This window comes from Narcine bancroftii, chromosome 1 (assembly GCF_036971445.1).
Source record: "Narcine bancroftii isolate sNarBan1 chromosome 1, sNarBan1.hap1, whole genome shotgun sequence".
In the NCBI taxonomy this organism is placed as follows: domain Eukaryota; kingdom Metazoa; phylum Chordata; class Chondrichthyes; order Torpediniformes; family Narcinidae; genus Narcine; species Narcine bancroftii.
The window spans coordinates 72,313,727-72,335,556 of NC_091469.1; the positions used below are offsets into that span (position 1 = coordinate 72,313,727).

The 21,830-nt window shown below is 37.1% G+C and overlaps 1 protein-coding gene across 6 annotated transcripts in view; it reads left to right on the plus strand.

The window, feature by feature from the left end:
* Positions 1-21,830, plus strand: part of gkap1 (G kinase anchoring protein 1) — a 67,190-nt gene that overhangs the window by 34,215 nt on the left and 11,145 nt on the right. For 4 of the 6 annotated variants that reach the window (XM_069930153.1, XM_069930129.1, XM_069930146.1 and 1 more), the window contains 4 exons: positions 1,725-1,747; positions 2,409-2,549; positions 19,757-19,858; positions 19,942-20,005. In XM_069930153.1, coding sequence (XP_069786254.1) covers positions 1,725-1,747; positions 2,409-2,549; positions 19,757-19,858; positions 19,942-20,005 — 330 coding nt within the window. Of the gene's footprint in view, positions 1-1,724; positions 1,748-2,408; positions 2,550-19,756; positions 19,859-19,941; positions 20,006-20,619; positions 20,787-21,473; positions 21,523-21,830 lie in introns of all 6 variants that reach the window. The other 2 variants (XR_011354906.1, XR_011354907.1) reach the window with 2 other exon arrangements.

Genomic DNA, 21,830 nt, shown 5'->3' on the forward strand with positions numbered 1-21,830 from the left:
TGGGTCTAGGGTGGAAGAGGGAGGAATAAATTACAAGTTCAAGGAGACAAACATTTTTAAAATAATTGATAATTGTAATATGGAAAACAAATCAGAATCTGAATGCAAGTATGGTGGCACGGGTGGCGGAATGCTATTACAGCATTAGCGTCTCGGGTCTATAAGGAGTTTGTACATTCTCTCTGTGTCTACGTGGGTTTTCCCTGGGTACCCTGGTTTCTTCCCACCTTCCAAAACATATGGGATTGTAGGTTAATTGGGCGGCAGGGGTTCATGGACTGGAAAAATCTTACAAAACTGGCAAATTTAATTTAGTGATGCATTTAAGATAAAGCTGGTTAAACATATGAAGGAAACAATGAAAGGCTTTGATAATAGGATTAAATTAAATTACTTTTTGATTTACAACTTTCTCATAAAGATTTAATATCTCTTATTTTTAATAATTTGCTTGATTTAAGGATAGCCACATTAGTTAAAATCAAGAACAATTGGGAACAGAATTTCAATCTTTCATTTTCAGATGAGGTGTGGGGTTATATTTGCAATCTGATTAATACTACCTCCTTTTGTGCACGACACCGTTTGTTGCAATTTAAAGTACATGTATCAAAAGTTAAATTGTCTCGTTTTTATTCAGATATAAATCCTCTAAGTGACAAATATAAAATTGGTGAAGCTTCTTTGGTACACATGTTCTGGACTTGTCCTAGTTTAGAAAAGTTTTGGAAAGATATATCTTTCAAACATTATCGGTGATTCTTAAATTCAAATTAGAACCTTGTCCTATAATTCCTCTATTCGAATCATTTCAAGATGGTTGTTTTACTGACTCCAACTCAAACCCATATTTTATCTATTACTTCACTGATAGCCAGACATGCAATTTTGATTAAATAGAAAGACTCCAGCTACGCATACACAATTATTAAGTGATATCATTTCTTGTTTAAGTTCAGAAAAAAAATTAGATATGCCATTAATGAGTCACATAATAAATTTCAAAAAGACAAGAGGCCCCTTTATGGATTATTATCATAACCTAGAGAATTAAGGTGTTCTGAAGCTTTGGTCCTGTACTGTTCATCTTCAGGTTGTTGTCACTTGATTTTTGCTTGTTATATTTTAACCTTGCTTAATGGTAGGGGTTCTGAATTAGAAGTTTTTAGTTTTTCTTATCTTTTGAATTGCACATTACAATATACTGTTCAATTTTGCTTAATATAAACATCAATAAATATTTTTTAAAAGAAGGATAATACGGTTAAATTAAAATTTGTGCTGCAAATTTTGTGTAATTTTGTCTGTTGCAGAGTTATCAGCCAACAGATGAAATTGTGGTAAATAAGTTTAAAATGTTTTGAGAATACTGGAATACTCTAGCCCTTTCAGAAATTCCTACCAGGAATGAACAATAATGATGACAGAAAGAAGATTTTTTTAAAGTCCTTATACAAACATCCAGATTTTCTATTGGTTAGTTAGGGCTATCCTCAGAGCCCTGAAGTTTTGAAACAGGAAGGAACAATTTATTTTCTAATAAATTTCAATCTGATATATGTTTAAAAATGTAACCTTTTCAATGGTTAAATTCAGCACTGTTGAGACTTTGAAACCTTCAGCCTAGATTGACAATCTGATCACTGTTTTACCAGTAACAGCTTTGTGAGTGAAATGTTTTCCCAGCATCTTGCATCATATTAACTTTTTCATTCTCTCTTCAGATCAAGCAAATAGAAAATGTGAGGTATGTTGCTTTTCTGTTTATGATGAATGATTTTTATTGAGATGTACAGATACACAATCCGGACATCTAAAATCTGGAAAGCTCCAAAATCTGGCAAGTGGGGTGAGAGACCAGCAGCGCGAGTCGGGCGGGCGAGGGACCAGCAGAGTGACTGAAAGGGGGTGGGGGTGGATACGGCAGCACAATTTAGGTGGGCTTAAATCTGGCTTTCCAAAATCCGAAATTCGGAACACACTGTCCCCCAAGGGTTCCAGATAAAGGATTGTGTACCTGTACTATATATTTTGTAATTTGATCCAATTCAGGGTTTACAATTTTTAAATATTGCCTGGAAGTTGAAATTCAGCTTTAAAGTAAGCTTTCAGTAAAATAATAAACAATTGTAAGACTCATCAAATGGACGAGATGGAACCAAGCCTTTTTAAAAATAACAAATTATGTTTTGGACTTGCATTGTGTTAAAATCAAAATCAATTTTAATAATTTTGAAGAGAGAATTGACCATATACCTTTGGGGGAAAAAAAAATAAATGCAGGGAATGGACCAAATGGGTTCTTCTGCACAAGCATGGTAACTGATTTTATCTTGGTTGGTATTTTTTTGAACACCCCTTTTGATATTAATCTTGTACTGACTGCAGAAATCTTATGTTATCCCTAGGATCCAAAATCTTTACATTCACCAGAAGAGGATGGCTTCTTTATTAAACTTGAGGAAGCTGCAAGTGAAATACTATTAATGGAGAGGAGAAAGCAATTATCAAGTTCTAATGGATTGGACAATGTCTCACAGGAGAGCCAAGTATGTAATTACTAAAGTATTTCTAAGTTTCAGTTGATTTTTCTGGGTTTTGACTTGATAGATGAATGTGGCAGGGAAATGAACCCTTTGGCTCATCAATGCCACACTAACCATTAAACACCTATTTGCACTAATTCAGCACTAATTCCACTTCATTCTTCTTACATTCCCATTAACTCCTCTTAGATTCTACCACATACTCACACACCAGGAGGTATTTGTAAACAACCAACCAATGTGTATACTGTTACAGGTTATATAATATATATAAATGTTTTTAAAGATAGATTGTTTTGGGGGTGGGGTTAGTGTAGGTCACTTCACAAACAGATACTTACACTTCACATCTCATTTAAAATGCAAGAGCTTTGCTGAGACTACACATGCAGGCACCAGTGGCTTTGCAAAAGACAATTGAACTGCTTTGGAAAGAATTTCCATAGCAGGTGCAAAATGGAGAAGTCTGAGCTCAAGTGCTGATAAAGATCTTCAAGGATTGGTTTTGGAGCCTTGGGAGAGGTTCTGGTTTTTACAAGCAGAGAGAGGAAAGGATACAGGATTCTTCTCAGAGTGAGAAAGCAGCTCTGCAGTGGATTTTGAGGCTGCAACACGGCAAGTTGGCAGACTTGTTGAAAACCCCATTTTGAAGATGGGTTGTGAGTTCTGAATTCAGACTGTTGAAAACCCTTGTAGTCCTTACAAGGAAGTGGCTGGCTTGAGTGTTTCCCCTCAAATAAGGGACATGAGATGAATTCTGGTAACCTGGAAGAAGAGGTTATCATTTGGAAAACCCATGATGGGGCAGGTTTCTTCGGCAAGACATTAAAGTGGCTGATCGGAGGAAATCAGTTTGTGTTTGTGTCCGACAAGCAACAAATATCTCTCTGAAACCAACAAGAACCTTCCTGAGTGGTATCCATTTACCTTTAAGCACTAGAGCCTGGTGAAAAATCATAAATGTGAAATTCTGTGCACAGTATAAGAATTGCCTGATACCAATGAACTTGGAGAAATGAAAAGTGAATGATTGGACTATTAAAGCAAATAATTTTCCTGAATATATACACATTACATACACATGTGCTTAGAATTAGAAAGAGGGTAAAGTTAGATTAAGTTAATAGTAATAAGTTAAGGTTTGATCCTGTTTTTATGCTTAAAGAAAACTAAAAGCGACGTGATGGAGTAGTGGCCGGACGGTGAACTCCAGCCCTCTCCAGAAAAGTCGGGAAAAACGAGAGAAAATACAAAGGCACAGAAATACAAGTTAAAGAAAAGTGAATATAAAGGTGGAAAGAAGATGGAGACAAAAGGAGAAAAATCAAAATCAACGGAAAGAAGAGAGGAAGAGAAGACAACGGAGGAAAAAGGTGAAGGCCTTACCTGTCCGAAGAGGCCCGCTGCGGAAAGAAGACCCCACTACCTCAGGTCGGTAGAAAGAGAACTACAACAATGGCTCACAGAGCCGAGTAAAAGTGCGCAACCGCGCATGCGCGAGGAGTCGCGCATGCGCGGATGCGCATACAAAAAAACACACCGACGGGAGGGGGGACCAGCTGGGGAGTCGATCTCCACAGCCGGCAACGACAGCTGCAGAACACCTGCAGCAAGAAGACACCACAGAAGACAATGGAAACAAGAAAGAAGAGGAGGAAAGGGCAGCAAAGAAACAACAGATGGTCAACCTAGAGGAAGAAGAAGAGGAAGAGGAAGAGTACAGGGAAATAGAAGAAGAAAAGATAGGCAAGGTAAAGGAGGTACTTGCTCTTGTTAGAGGATACATGGAGTCATTTAAAGAATGGCAAACACAGGAATTCAATGATTTAAGAAGAAGAATAAACAACACAGAAAAGAAAATAAATAAAATGGATATGACCTTAACAGAAATGGGGAAAAAAATGGACAAGATGGAAGAACGGGCAATAGCAGCAGAAATGGAGGTAGAAGACTTAAAAAAGAAATTGGAGGAATCTAATAAAAAAACTAAAGAGACACAAGAATTACTAGCCCAAAAAATAGATATAATGGAAAATTATAACAGAAGAAATAACATAAAGATAGTGGGCCTTAAGGAAGATGTAGAAGGCAAGAATATGAGGGAGTTTATAAAAGAATGGATCCCTAAGGCCCTAGGATGTCCAGAACTACAGCAAGAAATGGAAATAGAAAGGGCACATAGAGCATTGGCCCCTAAACCACAACCACAACAAAAACCAAGATCTATTGTAGTAAAATTCCTAAGATATACTACAAGAGAAAAGGTGCTGGAGAAGACAATGGAAAAAGTAAGAGAGGGCAACAAACCACTGGAGTATAAAGGGCAAAAAATCTTCATTTATCCAGATATAAGCTTTGAACTCCTAAAGAAGAGAAAAGAGTTCAATGCAGCAAAAGCGATTTTATGGAAGAAAGGATATAAATTTACACTGAAGCATCCTGCGGTATTGAAAATATTTATTCCAGGACAACAAAACAGACTATTCTCGGATCCAGAAGAAGCACGAAAATTTGCAGAACAATTACAAAAATAGACTGAGGGATGAAGACGGGTAATGAGAGCAAAAATTATCACGATTGATATGTATGTGGGTAAAGACAAAAATAGACTGAGGGATGAAGACGGGTAAGGAGGGTAAAAATGACCACGATTGATATGTATGCGGGTAAAGAGGTATAAGAGTGAATAGAGACAACGGGCATATGTGAAAGTATCTGTAATTAGAGGAAAACATAGAAAGTATAGACAAGAATTAATAAGGGAAGGTAATGGAATAGAGAGAATAAGGAGGGAACTAAAAGAGTGACCTTTGTGACATATAAAAAACGAAATCTTTTCTGGGGGGGGCTGGGTGGGGGGAAAAGAGCGGTCACTGCAAAATCAGTTGACGCTTGCGAGTGGATTCGCAAATCCAAATGGAGAGGGGAGATGTGGTTGTCCGACAAGGGATAAAGGGCAACTCAGGAGGGGAAGGGGAGATTGGGGATAAAGAAGATAGAAATAGGAGAATAAGGAAAATGTTGGATGTTGTAGGAATGTTGTCTGGTAAAGAGTTGAAAATAAGAAAACAGAAATGGAAAAGGAGGAAAGGTAATGATGGAAAAACGGAAAGAGAAGATAAACAAAATATAAAATGGCTACGCTGAACTATTTGACTCTAAATATTAATGGAATACACAACCAAATTAAAAGGAAGAAACTACTAAATTTACTGAAAAAGGAAAAAATAGATATAGCATTTGTCCAAGAAACACATTTAACTGAATTGGAGCACAAGAAATTAAAGAGAGATTGGGTAGGACATGTAACAGCAGCATCGTATAATTCAAAAGCAAGAGGAGTGGCTATATTAATTAGCAAAAATGTGCCATTTAAAATAGAAGAAGAAATAATAGATCCAGCAGGGAGATATGTTATGATAATATGTCAGATATATTCAGAGCTTTGGAATCTACTTAATATATATTCACCTAACGAAGAAGATCAAAAGTTTATGCAAGATATCTTTTTGAAGGTAGCTAATACGCAAGGGAACATACTAATAGGAGGGGATTTCAATCTGAATTTGGATCCAAATATGGATAAAACGGGGAAAAAAATTAACAGGAAGAACAAAGTAACCAAATTTATAATTAAATCAATGCAAGAAATGAAACTTGTGGACATATGGAGGAAACAAAACCCAAAAGAAAAGGAATACTCATACTACTCGACTAGACATAAAACATACTCAAGGATAGACCTATTCCTGTTATCAGCCCACATACAAGGGAGAGTTAGGAAAACGGAATATAAAGCTAGACTATTATCGGACCACTCACCCCTGTTATTGGCAATAGAGCTAGAAGACATCCCTCCAAGAATGTATAGATGGAGATTAAACCCCATGCTACTTAAAAGACAGGATTTTAGAGAATTTATTGAAAAACAATTAAAAATGTACTTTGAAGTAAATACGGAATCAGTGGAAGATAAGTTTATACTATGGGACGCAATGAAAGCATTCATTAGAGGGCAAATAATAAGTTATGCAACCAAGATGAAGAAGGACTATAATCAGGAAACAGAGCAGTTGGAAAGGGAAATAATAAACATAGAAAAAAAATTAGCAATAAAGGAAGATACAACCAAAAGAAGAGAATTGGCGGATAAAAAAATAAAATATGAAACATTACAAACATATAAGGTGGAGAAGAATATAATGAAGACAAAACAGAAATATTATGAACTAGGGGAAAAAACACACAAAATCCTAGCATGGCAGCTTAAGACAGAGCAAACTAAGAAAACGGTATTGGCAACAAGGAAAAAAGACAAACAAATTACATATAATCCAAAAGAAATTAAGGAAAACTTCAGAGAATTCTATGAACAATTATACCGAACCGAAAACGAAGGGAAAGAAGGGAAAATAGATGAATTTTTGACTAAAATTGAACTACCAAAACTACAAATAGAGGAACAAAATAAATTAACAGAACCATTTGGAACAGTAGAAATACAAGAGATAATAAAAAATTTACCAAATAATAAGACACCAGGAGAGGATGGACTCCCAATAGAATTCTACAAAACATTTAAAGACCTAATAATACCGCCCCTCCTGGATGTAATCAACCAGATTGATGAGACACAAAACTTACCAGATTCATGTAAAACAGCAATAATTACAGTGATACTAAAACAAGGGAAAGATCCACTCTCACCAGCGTCATATAGACCAATATCTTTGCTAAACACAGATTATAAGATAATAGCTAAACTATTAGCGAACAGATTAGCAGAACAGGTACCGAAAATGGTAAATTTAGACCAAACTGGATTTATCAAAAAAAGACACACAACAGACAATATTTGTAAATTTATTAACTTAATTCATGCAGTAGAAGGAAATAAAGCACCGGCAGTAGCAGTTGCTTTAGACGCAGAGAAGGCCTTCGACAGAGTAGAATGGAATTACTTGTTCAAAGTATTGCAAAAATTCAGTTTACCGGAGAAGTATATTAATTGGATTAAAGCATTATATAAGGGACCGTTAGCGAAAGTGACAGTAAATGGACATGTATCAAAGCAATTTAACTTAAGCAGGTCAACGCGGCAGGGATGCCCACTATCACCATTATTGTTTGCGCTAGCTATAGAACCACTAGCAGAATCGATAAGAAGAGATAATAATATAAAAGGAATAAAAATAAAAGACAGGGAATATAAAATCAGTCTGTTTGCGGATGATGTGATAGTGTACTTAACAGAACCAGAACTATCAATAAAAGAACTATATAAGAAATTGAAGGAATATGGAGAAGTGTCGGGATACAAGATAAACGTAAATAAAAGTGAAGCAATGCCTATGAATAACGCGGATTTCTCAAAATTTAAGGAGGAATCCCCATTCAGATGGCAAACGCAGGCAATAAGATACCTAGGTGTGCAAATAAACAAAAATCTAGGCCAATTATATAAACTCAATTACAATCCACTAATGAAAAAACTACAGGACGATTTAGAGCATTGGAAAGAGCTACCACTAACACTGATAGGAAGGATAAACTGTATTAAAATGAACATTTTTCCAAGGATACTATACTTATTTCAGGCATTGCCAATACAACTGACAGAAAAATTCTTCAAAGAGTTAAAGAAAATAATAAGGAGATTTTTATGGAGAGGGGGGAAACCGAGGATAGCACTAGACAAATTAACAGAATGGTATAAACAAGGAGGCCTACAATTGCCAAACTTCAAAAATTATTATAGAGCCGCACAATTAAGGTACCTATCAGATTTTTATCAAACAAGGGAAAAACCAGACTGGACGAGACTAGAATTAGATAAAATAGGGGAAAAGATACCTGAACACATATTATATAAATGGGACGAAAAATTGGTACAACATAGAACTTCTCCAGTATTACACCATCTCCTCAATATATGGAAGAAGATACATGTAGAAAGAAATAAAATAAATTACCAAATACCAAAACTAATATTGACGCAAAATAAGCTACTCCCTTTTACAATAGACAACCTTGCCTTTAGAAAATGGGAAAAAAAAGGGATTAAAAGAATAGAAAATTGTTTTTCAGGAAGTAGATTCTTATCCTTTGAACAAATGAGAGATAAGTACAATATAACGGGAGATACAGCGCTGGCATATTACCAACTGAGATCCTACTTGAAAGATAAATTAGGAAGCAACTTGAGTTTACCAGAGGGAAGTAACCTTGAATATGTGATTACAGATACAATGTTAATCAAAAGATTTATAAAAAATATGTATATTAAACTGCAAGAAAAGGAAAATGAGGAAACAAATGGTAAAACTAAACAAAAATGGGAACAAGATTTAAATATAAAGATAAAAAAGGAAACATGGGAGAAGTTATGCTCTGGAACGATGAGAAATACAATAAATACGAGGCTGCGTATGATACAATATAATTGGTTACACAGACTATACATTACACCGCAAAAGTTAAATAAATGGGACCCAACAGTATCTGATAGATGTTTTCGATGTAAAAAAGAAAGGGGAACAACAATTCATGCAATCTGGACATGTGAGAGAGTAGAAAAATTTTGGGATGATCTCAATCAGATATTAAATAAAATAACAGAAAACAATATACCAAAGAATCCAGAGATCTTTCTCCTAAGTAACATAAAAAATAAAGAATTTGGAATTGACTTGGAGGATGCACAAAAAAGATTTGTTAAGATAGCCCTAGCTGTAGCAAAAAAATGTATTATGTCAACCTGGAAATTGGAAGATAATTTGAAAATACAACAATGGTATATAGAAATGAATAAATGTATTCCATTAGAAAAAATAACATATAGTTTAAGAAATAATATTGAAATATTCGAACAAGTATGGGAGCCTTACATTAAATACAATAGCGAAAACCTACCGGGAACAAACATTACCTAAGTTGATGGAAGGAGAAGAGAAGAAAAAAATGGACTCAGTAGAATTTCTGGTGTATTTTTGTTGAATGACAACATTGTCTAACTGAATTAATGCAACCTAGATTGTATAACTAAAATGGATGAGAGGGGGGAGGGATGGGGGGGTGGCTTGGGAGGAGGGAGGGGGGAGGGAGAAAAAGTCACTGTAAATGTGTGGAAAAGAAAAAGTGTATATCATGGCTATTGTGATTTATGGTGTGAAAAATAAAAAATTTAAAAAAAAAAAAAAAAAAAAAACTAAAAGCAACTTTTGTGTAAGTAACCATTGACGGTGAATTTCTATTGCTGCTGGGTTTTGGGGTCCTCTAGAGTCGTCACAATACCTTTTGGTATTGGATAAAAACTGGAGCTCCCAGAAGAAGCCCACACATAGGCAATTATGCTTACTCCACAGAAAAACTATCAAAGGTCAGGATTGAACCTGCATTGCTGGAGCTGTAATGAGTAGCTATGCCTCTGTACAGCCTCGTGCCAACTTGTTCTCTGTGAGAAGTTTCCAATAAGTGTTGTGGATAAGCTTAATTGTAGTGTAAGGAATATTTTCAGACTAATACACTTGCAAATTTGTGTGTCAAGTTAAAATGAAAGATGCTGAATCTTTCTATATTTCAGTATTTTAATGCAGTCAGGTATGATGCATCTTCTCAAAACTAAATAAATATTGTGAAATGAGACAAATTTTAAAAATGAAAATTGTTTTTTTGATTTTCACAGCCACTGTTGATGCTCTAGAGTAGAAGAAAAACATCCAGAAAAAGTGTTAATAGTTATGTGGGACTGAATTAAGGATAAATATTTTTAGTTTAATCAGACTGAAGACTTAATACCTTAGCACTACTAAAATAAATAGATTTCCTAGTATCGTCAGAACTAGTTAAACATTTTGAAAACAGAACTTGAGTTTGTAGGATTCCTATTTGCTTTCTAAAAGTAATGACTGGATAACAAATAGCAGACAGCAGCTGTGGCTGTTACAGGTGATTTGATACTAATGAAACCTGAACATGAGTACTTGGGTTGGTAATGTAAGGGTTGTGGAGAGAGGGCAGAAAGTAAGTTCTTAATTAGTAATTCTTGGTCTTAGGCTAGGGCTTGTCATATGTATTTCAGGAGTAATATCAACTGCAGCAGTTTTTTTTTTAAAAAAGACTTTGTATCCTTCATGGACAAATTCAGATTCAAAATATTAGGTACGACTTTACATCTTGGCCAAAATACTGCATTGCCTACATTCCTCAGAATAGGACAGATGTATTGGGAATGGTAGCTATTCTAAATTTGGTCATTAGGAATTCTAAGAATACCTTTTAATGTCATCCAGGACAAACCACAGGATGAAATAAATGACAGAGGTTGATCTGTGTGGTTGGGAGGTGGGGAACTGCTTTGGTAGGTAGATTCTTACCAAGAATCTCATCTTGACAAGAGTTTGAAACATACCAGAGGTGTAGGTTAATTGGGTGTAAATTGGGCGGTGTGGACCCGTGGGCTGAAAAGGCTTCTACGTGTAAATTTTAAAAAAAAATAAACACCATCTGTCTTCAAGAAATTTTTAATGGCTTTCTCTGCTCAATCTATACATGCCCAAGTGAGAGATGATCCTGACCCACATGATTGAGAGGAAAGTTTCCTCTCAAAAAAAGGTTATGTTGACTAGTCCAGTGTAAATGTTTTTTTTCTTGAACAAAAATGTAACATCTGCAGTTTTTCAGTCCATGTTAACAATCTTTGAATGTTTGGAGGATTTTAGAGAGGGCCTCTGGATTTCTTCCTTAGAATGCATCCCATCTCTACCAGCTGATTTATCCATTTTAACTGAAGTCTCTCTATTATGCCAACTCTTAACATTTTTTTTTAGTCCATCCAGAATTTAAAATGCACTTTGCGCATCCTCAAGCAGGTGTCATCTTCCTTGGTAATTTCAGATGTAAAATACTCAAACTTCAAGGATCTGGAACTCTTCATTTCTCTGCAACTTGACCCTCATTAGAAGACCAGAGTCAGTGCAAATTCCACACTGACCATCAACTTAGAGACACCCCATCCATGGCTGTGTGCTTCATCCCCTTCTCTACTCCCTGTAAACCTGTGAATATGAAGCCAAGTTTGGCTCAACTTGATCTACAAATTTGCTAACACTATATTATTGGCTGAATAACTGGACATGAATCATTTTACAGAATGAAGATGGTGAACCTGATTGGGTGGAGCCAGAACAACAGTTTTACTTGTCACCAATTCTAGGAGTTTAATATTGATTTCTTTAGGAAGGAACGGTTGAGGGACCACGCTTCTGTCTGCATTAATGGGAAGGAGGTGGAAAGTTGTCAGAATCTTTATTCCTGGGATTCTATATTTCAGAAGACATTTCCAGGAGCCAGCACATTTAAGGCAACTGTGAAGAAAGTACTCTTAGGCCTGTACTTTCTCAGGAATCTGAGGAGATTTAGCATGTAGTTGAATACGCTGTCAAACTTCTACAGGTGCATTGTGGAAAGTTTACCAACTGGCTGCATCACAGGGATTCAACCACCCAGGAATGTGGATGGCTCCATCAGATAACAAAGATAGGACCATCACAAGCTCCAACCTCTCATCTTTTGAATGGTGTTTATTAGGTGTTGCCTCATGAAGACAGCCATCATCACAAAGGATCCCATTCACCCTGGTCACAACCACTTCTCAATGCCACCTTTAGCCAGAAGGTACAGAAATTTGAAAATCAACATCTCTAGGTTCAGAACTGTTTCTTTCCAACAGCTTGCAGGCTCCAGAACCTCCCCTTGTTAAACTAATCATGGATTGCTCTAACTCTTCAACAAAATTGTATGAAATATTACAAAGTCAGTGTTTTTTTTTACACTAGGATAAATGTGACTATTTGTCCATTTTTTTTGTATTTCTTGTCCCTTTTTAATTTAGTTAAGTATACTGTTCTGTTTTTAATTTTTTTTTTGCAAACTTCAGCTGCAGCAAGAATTTTGGTGTATATGTATGTTGTACTATATATATATATATATATTACAATGAACATTATCATCAATTGATATCTCAGCCTTTGAGAGAATTTTATTGTTTGTCTTGGATCACCTGTTTGTCTTGGATCACCCATTTCTCTTGTTTGAAACCTTTTCCTCTTCATGTTCTGTGAGAATATGTTTAGATTCCTTGTTTATATTTGCTGCTAGTCCTGAACACTCCCTTATTTACATTTTTGCATCACTCTAAACTTTCTGTAATTAGCTTGGTTAGCATTTGCTTTGGTCCCCATTTTCTACATAGAGATCTCGCTTTAATTTCTGAACCCTTCTCCATCATAGGAATGTAGCAAGACTATAGCTAAAATATAACCACTCTTTGAAGTGATCTTGTCAAAATTCCATCTTTCCTGTTGGTCTTTTTAATTCCAGATTACTGGGTCAGCCTCTTCTCATCCTATTGAAATTGATGCAGAACCAAGTCCAGCAAGGAAGGATCCATTCTTGTTTTTATTTCTTTGAATATTTTATTTATCGAATCATAATACATATATTGAAACATACAATTAACGAATAGAACTTAAACAATTCAAAAAAAATCTATACATGATATTTTCAATAAATTAACTATTCTTGTTTTTGAGCAGGGTTGGTAATGCTGTCACAATATCTTAATCCCTTGTGGTTCATTGTGCCTGCAGCTTGCCAGCCTTATTAACATTGCTGTTTAGGTGCACGGTAAAATGTAAGTACATCTTGGACTTTCTAAATCTGGTTTTGTTTTCAAAGCATTGGTTTTCTTGCTTTGGTGCTATTTGTTTATTCTTACTTAATAATTTAGAGATACAATATGCCTGACTCATGAGCCTGCACCACCCAAATACCAATTAAATATAAGGAGTTTGTACATTCTCCCTATGTTACATGGGATTCCTTTGGGTTGTACCTTTCTATTTTCAATGCTACTTTGTGTTTCCAACACAAGGTAGTTTAAAACATGCTGCTCAAAACAAGCAAGGATATTATTGACATCACTTGGATTAGATTGTGCTGATCTCATGACTGTCTCATTCGCCCTGCTCTGGGCTTCTTCTCCCTCCTCCCCCCTGCTTTGGGCCCCCCCTTCTCGTTCCCTCACTTGGTGTTGTGTGCTCTCTCTCGATGTCTGAATGTCTCTGGGTCTCCCTCTGCGTATCTCTGTCTCTCTCTTAGTGTGTATATCTGATTTTTCTCTCTCTCTCTCTCTCTTTCTCTCTCTCTCATTAAGTTTCAGGTTATTAAACATAATACAAAGAGATCAGGATTGCATTAATAACTGTTAATGCACACATGTCAAACTCTGGCCCGCGATATAATTATATTTGGCCCGCAAGATCATTTCAAAAATGTATTAGAGGTGGCCTGCCCTGCAGCGAGAGCCAATGCTGTTTTTTGGTAATGTCACCCCCACCATTCTCCCCCTTCGTTGCACATCCTTCCCCATTGTAACACGAGAAGTCTGTCAAGGTCATCAGCCGGCAAGCCAGTTGGAAGGCTCCCCACACAACCAGTCACTTCTCCCACCTGCAGCAGTGCGGCAGATTGGCGAGCGCCTGTGATTTCCTGTCGGCGCGACGGGCAAAGCAGGCTGCGCACGGCCCCCGGGCAGCGCGAGCCCCGCGCGACTGGCACCGGATGGCCCTTCCACAGCGCGAGCGCACTTCTCCCGGTCGCCTCGGCCTTCAGCGCTTGCACCCGCGCGGACCCCAGGGACGGCTGGTTCGGCCCTGCACGTGAAGAGAGATGGTGGCTGTCCGCAAAGGCTGATTGGCAGCGCGCTGGGCCTGAGTGGGTGGGTAAGCAGGGGTGGGCAGAGGGTGTAGGTGAGGAGTAATGGGCAGGGGAAGTTATGGTGGTGCGAGGGGCAGTTAGAGGGAGGGATGAGTAGAAGGAGGGGTGGATAGGGAAGAGGTAAAAGGGGAGGAGCAAGGCGAGTAGGGGAGGGGTGATTAGAGGGTGAGAGACAGGTAGAGGGAGGAACAGGTTGAGGGGAGAGGCAGTAGAGGGGCGTGTATAGGATGGGGTGGGTAGAGGCAGAGCGAGTGGAGTGAGGGGTAAGTAGAGGTTGGGTAAAGGACTGGTCAGGTAGAGGGATGGTGGGTCGAGGGTGAATAGAGGCCTAGAGCCTGAGGAGTGAGCAGGAAATGCTGAGTCCTGATGCAGGCCAAAATGGACACAGCCTGTGAATGCTGACTACATCTCCACAGGGACCAAATAGGTTTCCCTCAGGTCAAGCAAAGGGTGAACTTGAGCTACCTACTCCTGACCTGTAACGTTATCCTCCTAAAGTTATATCCTAAAGTTTAACATTACATATGTTGAAAGAAGAGAAAACATGCAGATGTTGTTGAAAAATTTCAATAAATATTTAGTTCGGCCCTCGACTTAGTCCAAGTTTTTAATTTTGGCCCTCCGTGAATTTGAGTTTGACACCCCTGTGTTAATGTATACAAACACAGACACTGGGTAACATATGTAAACTGAACTTCCCAACCTCTTAAAAGCTAAACATGAAAAGAACCAAATTTTATTACAAAAATATTCTCCAGCTGAAAAATCCAAGCAAAAAGAGAAAGCAAAAATTGGGTTACTGTATTTCACCGGTTAAACAATTATTTTGTTGTTAACTCTGCTCCTCCACACTCAAATGAAAATTAAAAAGATTTATAAAGGATTAACTTGCATCATTTATTCAACATTTTCATGTTTCTTCAAATTTAACCGAAGGGTCAATTGTACCACTTCTGATTTTTTTTTTAAAGTTTAAACATGCTGTAGTTTGGGAAAAGCATTGAAAGGTGGTTTAAGATCTTTCCATTTAAATAAAATAGGTCTCTTGGCTATTAAAGTAACAAATCTAATCATACAACAAGTTGAAAAAATAAGTGGCCAAAATCCAAAAATGGTTGTCCAAAAAGTACAGTAATCGGATGAGGTTGTAGGTCAATAAGCAAAATTGCTGAAATAATGTCAAAAATATCTTTCCAATTTTTTTTCAAGGAAGGGCAGGACCAAAACATATGCATCAGGGAAGCCACCTCAGAATGACATGTGTCACAGATAGGGTTTATATTGGCAGTAAAAAAGAGCTAACTTATCCTTAGACCATCTTAAACTGTATCAAAGAGTGTCGAGCACCTGTGCCTATAGGTAAGGGTACCTGATGTTCTCTTTCCCGTTCATTCTTAATTTTATCAGATATCACTGGATGTATTTTCAGAATCAAAGCAAAATATGTAATTTATCCTGAAATGGACCACAGTCCCTTGCCATTCATCTTTCCCCAGAATTTATGCAGATGTTTGATGATATTGTTTGTATTCTTACTAGGCAAGCAGCATAACCGACTTGAAGCACACATGGAAGCATAAATACGTCTGTCTTCAACCCTAACTAAAGAATCCCTAATAATTCTTTCAACTCCCAGTGAGGTTTGAGTCGCACATGGTACTGAAGTCTTGGAATTGACTGCATTCCCCAAAGAAGGACACCCCCACCCCCAATCCAATCAATTTTTAGAACTTAATAATGGTTAGAGAGTAAGATGTCCTGAACTACCTGCCTGTTCTCTTTTGTCTATCTATCCGCCAATGCTGTGTTGGGGTGAACGTCTTCTGCAATCTGTTGTGAAAAATCAAGTCTCATGGATGGACCATAATGATGTTGGCTGTTAGTCAAGTTGCAAAATCCAAAGCTCGAGCTCCTCCACTGATGGCAATTCCTGCAACTGGGGTTAACCAGGATATGTAGTTTTCTTGAACTTTTCTCATATGGCACAAGATGTGAATTATGAGGTGGTCTGCCATGTGTCTGCCTTACTACAATAATTCAACAAACAGCAGAATCCAAAACCTGTAGTGTTAAGGTATACTTAATTCAAAGATTTTCTTTTAATTCTCCATCTTTTTAAATCTAGCACTGGTTTTAAGTCACGTGGCCTCTCCTCTGCTCTCTTTTTACTATTTCCTTTGTTTCTTTCATTCACTGAGATCCTATCTTTAGAATTGCAAGTCAAAAAAATATCACTTTGATTGTCAATAATGCTGAAGTTATCACTCAGAGACTGAAACAATTGTTCCAGGTGAAGCAACGATTAATTTGCACTTTTTCCAATCTCGTCCACTGCATTTGGTATTCAGAATATGGTTTGCTCTTCGGTGGAGAATAAAAATGCAATTGGATGATTGCTTTATAGAGCATTTGCACTCAGTCCACAGGGATAATCCTGAGCTTCCTGTTACATGCCACTTTAATTTCAATCCTGTCTATCTGCAGCCACCTCCACTGGCATAGTGAAGTCCAATGTAAACTAGAAAATATCTGGTCTTCCATCCAGGCACTTTACAACCTTTGGAATGAACATTAACTTTTCCATCTTCAAGTAACTGTTCTCTAATTGTTTCCCATCATCGTGTTTGTGAACCTTTCTGACCCCATTTTCTTTAAAATACCTTGCTCAGTACTTGCAGTCGTTATCACCTGATTTATCTGAACATATCTCCATATAAACTGTGTCTTGTATTTTGATCCTCCCCATAGCTCTACTTTAAAAACTGTAAAGTCTTCACTCTTCCCCAAGTTCTGAGGGTCATTGACCAGAAGCATTAATTTATTTCTCTTTCCAAAGATGATGCTTGACTTCCTAAGTTCTTTCAACATACTGATTTTGTATTGATAACAGTGAAATCCACATAGAATTCATTTGATCACTAAAGTTTGTTTCACCAGTAGAATAAACAACTTACTCAGAGATAATATTCATCATCTTCCCCTTCTCCCCCTCCCACCCCCAAGTTTCCCTGCCAAACACACAGTGGACACTGGCAGCTGAGTTAGGAAGATGCTATCTGATTAATGGCCCAGAAGCTGTAGCAAGGAATGCTGTATTTCAGGTGGTAGATGTGATACCAATCACCAATATCGAGTCATCACAGTGTAGTACCTTGAAGATGATGGAAAGTCATTTTCAAGCTGTTAGGATGTGAGTAGGTCATTTACAGGGTACCTGCTCTTGTAGCTAATTTTTATGTGGCTGATCTAGTTTGAATTTCTGTCATTCGTGATCCCCACATTGATGGTGTGATAATTGGCAATTCTCATGTCATTAAATGTCATGGTTGTGTAGATAGACTCTTCTATCATTGGAGAGGATTAGTAGCTGGCACTTGTTCAGAACAACTATTACTTATCACCCAGCAATCCCTGCCTTTATATTGTCAAAGTTTTGCTGTATGTCACATGGACGATTTCATTTTCTGAGGTATTCCAAATGGAATTGACCGTTGTCCAACCATACCAAATATTCCAATTTCCTTCCATAATGTCAGGTCACAAATGAAACAATGAAGATGGGCCAACAACGTTGCCCTGAGGAACTCCGAGAGTGATGTCCTGGGAATGGAATGAATGTCCTCCAACAACTACGGTTGCCTTCCCTTCTACAAAGTATGACTCTTGGAGCATTCTTTCCTTTACTGCCCATTGACTTCAATTTTACCAGGGAATTTTTGAACCACCATCAGTCAAACATTGTCCATGGTGGTGACACTTGTTTCACCTCTGGAATTCAGTTCTTTGGTCTCTTCTTAGATTACTTGATAGCATTGTCAATGACATCTGTCATCACTTTGAGTAGAATGGATAGCAGTTAGATTGAATTTGTCCTGCTTTTTATGAGCAGCATACAACTTTGCAGTTTTTCCTCATTGTCATTCCTAAATGCTCGTGGTGTAAATATATGGAACAGCATAACTCAAATTATAGCTAGTTCAGGTTCACAGTTCTTTATTACTGTACCCAGGATGTTGTCTGATCTCCATATTTTGTTTTATCCAGTGCTCATAGCCATTTTTTTAAAAGTAAGAATGAATTGGATTGGCTGAAGACTGGCCTTGGTGATGGGGTGTTGAGAAGAATGAAGGGATACCTGTCCATCAGGAAAATTTCTTTGACAGAACAAAAAGAGCCACAGCTAGTAACTGTAAAAGATCAAGAATTCATTGTGTCCTAAATTCTATACATAACAACAGGTGATTGTTGATGAGAAGCTCACACCTGGTCTCTTGTCCCTTTAACACATGATGATATATCTAGCTAATTCTCTTTCTTGCTGTCCCTTTCAAGCCTTGAGTGTGTTGAGTCTTTCTTCCATGAGTTTATCCCTCATTTCTCAAACAAAGGTTCCAAATTAAGTTCCATATATTGTCTTTACAAATCTATATGATTCTATTGACTCAAGTGTTCAACAATTCCATTGATGGTCCCAACTGACCTTTTGATTTCACTCGGGTCAGCACTTCATGATAGTCCAGCCATCACTTCCTATTTTCTCTTTGTCTTCTTGGAATAAATGTTTTCGTTGGTTAATTATAATGAAAGGTTCTTGCAGATGTTCTCCCTGCAGTCTGAAAAATTATTGCTTGTACTCCCTTGTCATAGCTAGCTCATTATACAGTTTTTGTCTGACTTGATTTTGTTTGTAAGTTTCTGAAATAACCAGAAGGAAACTAACTTGCATTTAAAAATTAATGCATTGAAGGAATGCTTTAAGTCTGGAGTTTTCGCATGCCCCAGTGCTGCATCAGGTAATTACAATCCAGTAATTCTTATCTCAGTTAACTGTATCACAGGCAGATTTGTGATTTACAGGTTACTTACATAATTCTTCAACCCTGAACTTCCTTGTCAAAGCTTACTATCATTTTCTTTGATTACGCTTCACATATAAAAGATTAAAAAGGATCATTCAGTATTACATGCTTGGCACTTCTATTGGTTTCAAAAGCCTCTATCTTTAATGCTGATGTGGTAGGCCAGATCAATTCTGAGTTTGTGCTGTATAATATTTGAGTGTCACACAACATGTTGGTCTTGTGAAGCTGAGAAGATTGTATCATACACAAATTTTGATATTATTTAATCATTTCACAGTTGTCCACTTTGAAATTCCCATGATGCTTTTGAGTCTGTGCATATTTCATTTTTTTCCCCCTAAGAAATCTAATGTGGTCTGTTTAATGTAATTCCCTTGGAAGTACTTTTTTTAAAACAAGAGGACTTTTTATTAAATCATCATATGCTGTGGAAAATTATGGAGGGAGACTAGTTATTGACACTATTGGCCATTCATCCCATCTGGCATCCAAGAAAGTTTAATATGAAAGTTTTATATTAAAGTTTTTAACTCACTATAATCAAGAGAATTATTTTTGTTTTTCTTACAGGAAGTTATTTCTAGTAATGTAAGAACTGAACATTTAAAAGATAAACTTGAAAAGAAGGAGCTGAAAATTCTTCAGTTGAAGCAAACAGTGGCTGAGTGGGAAGTAAGTCTTTTGATCATTGCCTTCTACTTTTCTGGAAAAAAAATTAAATGGACAATTTTCATTTTTTTTTCCCTTTTAAACAGACAAAATATAAAGAAGTCAAGGCTAGAAACGCTCAGCTTTTGAAGATGCTACAAGAAGGTGAAAGTAAGTGTGTATGTAAATTTTACTGATAGTTACTTGTATCTGCCCTGGCATCCATTTCAGTATTTGGGTGATGGTGATAGTTTATGGGTACTATAGAGCGCGTCGAAAGAATCAAAGGTTTGCTGATCCAAACCAAGGCTTTTATTAACTAGAAGACTGGAGCGTATCACATGTAGGTCAACCAGTCCAGAATGACCTGGTCTGGCTAGGAGCAACCCTTTAAGACCTGCCACTAGGCGTGGCTACCCTCTCAGCCAATCACAGTCATCGTACACTACAATCTATACATATACACATTGGTGATAGAATCTGTACTATCACAGGTACACGTTCATTTTACCATCTTTATTCTATAAATTCCTAGAGGTCTTCATTTCAACAGACTTTACTGAATTTGTTTTAAATGCTTTGGTTGTATCTGGAACACAGTTGTTTGGATGCATGAGATCACAAAGACACATCATCATTGATGGGGTGGAAGGTTGTTTTACTTTTCAAAATGACTGATAATTTATAATAAAACATTGATATCACTGAATGTGTTGTCAAAATGGGGAAGATTAGCACAGAAATAGTACAGTATGCATTGATTAGACTTGCCTTTGCATGTTTAGGTATGAAATGTTTTCTGCATGGCACTCTGCTGCTGACAACTCAAGGAGAGGAACTGGGCATTTTGGACCTAAGAGAACAGGACACCAAACAAATAGAAGGACTTTGAAATGGCAAGAGGGAAACCTTAGGAGGAAACTTGTACAAGAATAATAATTTGGATCTCAGAGTGAGGAGAAAAAAAAATCTATGGGCCTTGGTTTACGTCGCTGGTGTAATTAAAGTTTTTCGTAAAATCAATCACCAAGAGCAATTAGATATTAAACCTGTGTCTACTGTGTTTTGGATACATTAATGTATAGAGGTGCCTGGATGTGAACAGTTGCCTGCTTCATGCATCTGGACTCTTTTATTGTCACCTGTGCCACTGTTAAATGGAGCAGCTGCTTGTGCAGAACAAACGTTCATGAAACCTTTTTGTGATTGTTTTAATACATTAAAAGGTCCCAGTATGTAGTATCTTGTACTTGGAATGAATATTTAACAAGTCCACCAACTTTTTTTTTTAAAGCCCTCTTTTTTTTGGTTCATTAAGAGAATTGTCTTTCTTCTCTGTCACCCTTCACTATTTTTGCAGCACAGGATCGTGGCGGAAGGGCCAATTAAAGTTGTTGAGCCACTTGATTAGTTTTCCATTTTATTAGAGTTTGAAATAGATTTGTAACTTGATAAGTTGAACAACTATGTTAATTTTATGAATCGAAGATGATCTAAATATTTACATCAAATTTTGAAGAGCTTAAAGGTATAGTTGTAAAAAATGTTGATTTGTCATTGAAAATCCAATGATCCAGGTTTGAACTCACTACTGACTGTAAGGAGTTTGAGTTTGTATGTTCTTCACATGTCTGTGTAGGTTTCCTCCAGGTGCTCCAATTTCCTTCCATGTTCCAAAGGCATACAGGGTGAGTAGGTTAAATGGTCACATGGGTCAAATTGGGTGGTGCAGGTTCTTGGGCTGGAAAGGTCAGGATCTGTAATTTTTTTTAAAAACGATCACATGATGAGACTGGATCACTTCACAAGGCATATCACCTTCACTCACCAGCCTCTGTTATACTCATCTTTCAAACTTTTTATCACTTTTCTTTTGTGTCCAAAGGTCAATGCCACTTTTATTCTTATCTGACAAGTTGTACTCTTAAGGCAGTGGACAAGACCAAATCCAGTCTGCAGATGAAGCAGGAGCTTGAGGGCAGTGGATTTTTGGACC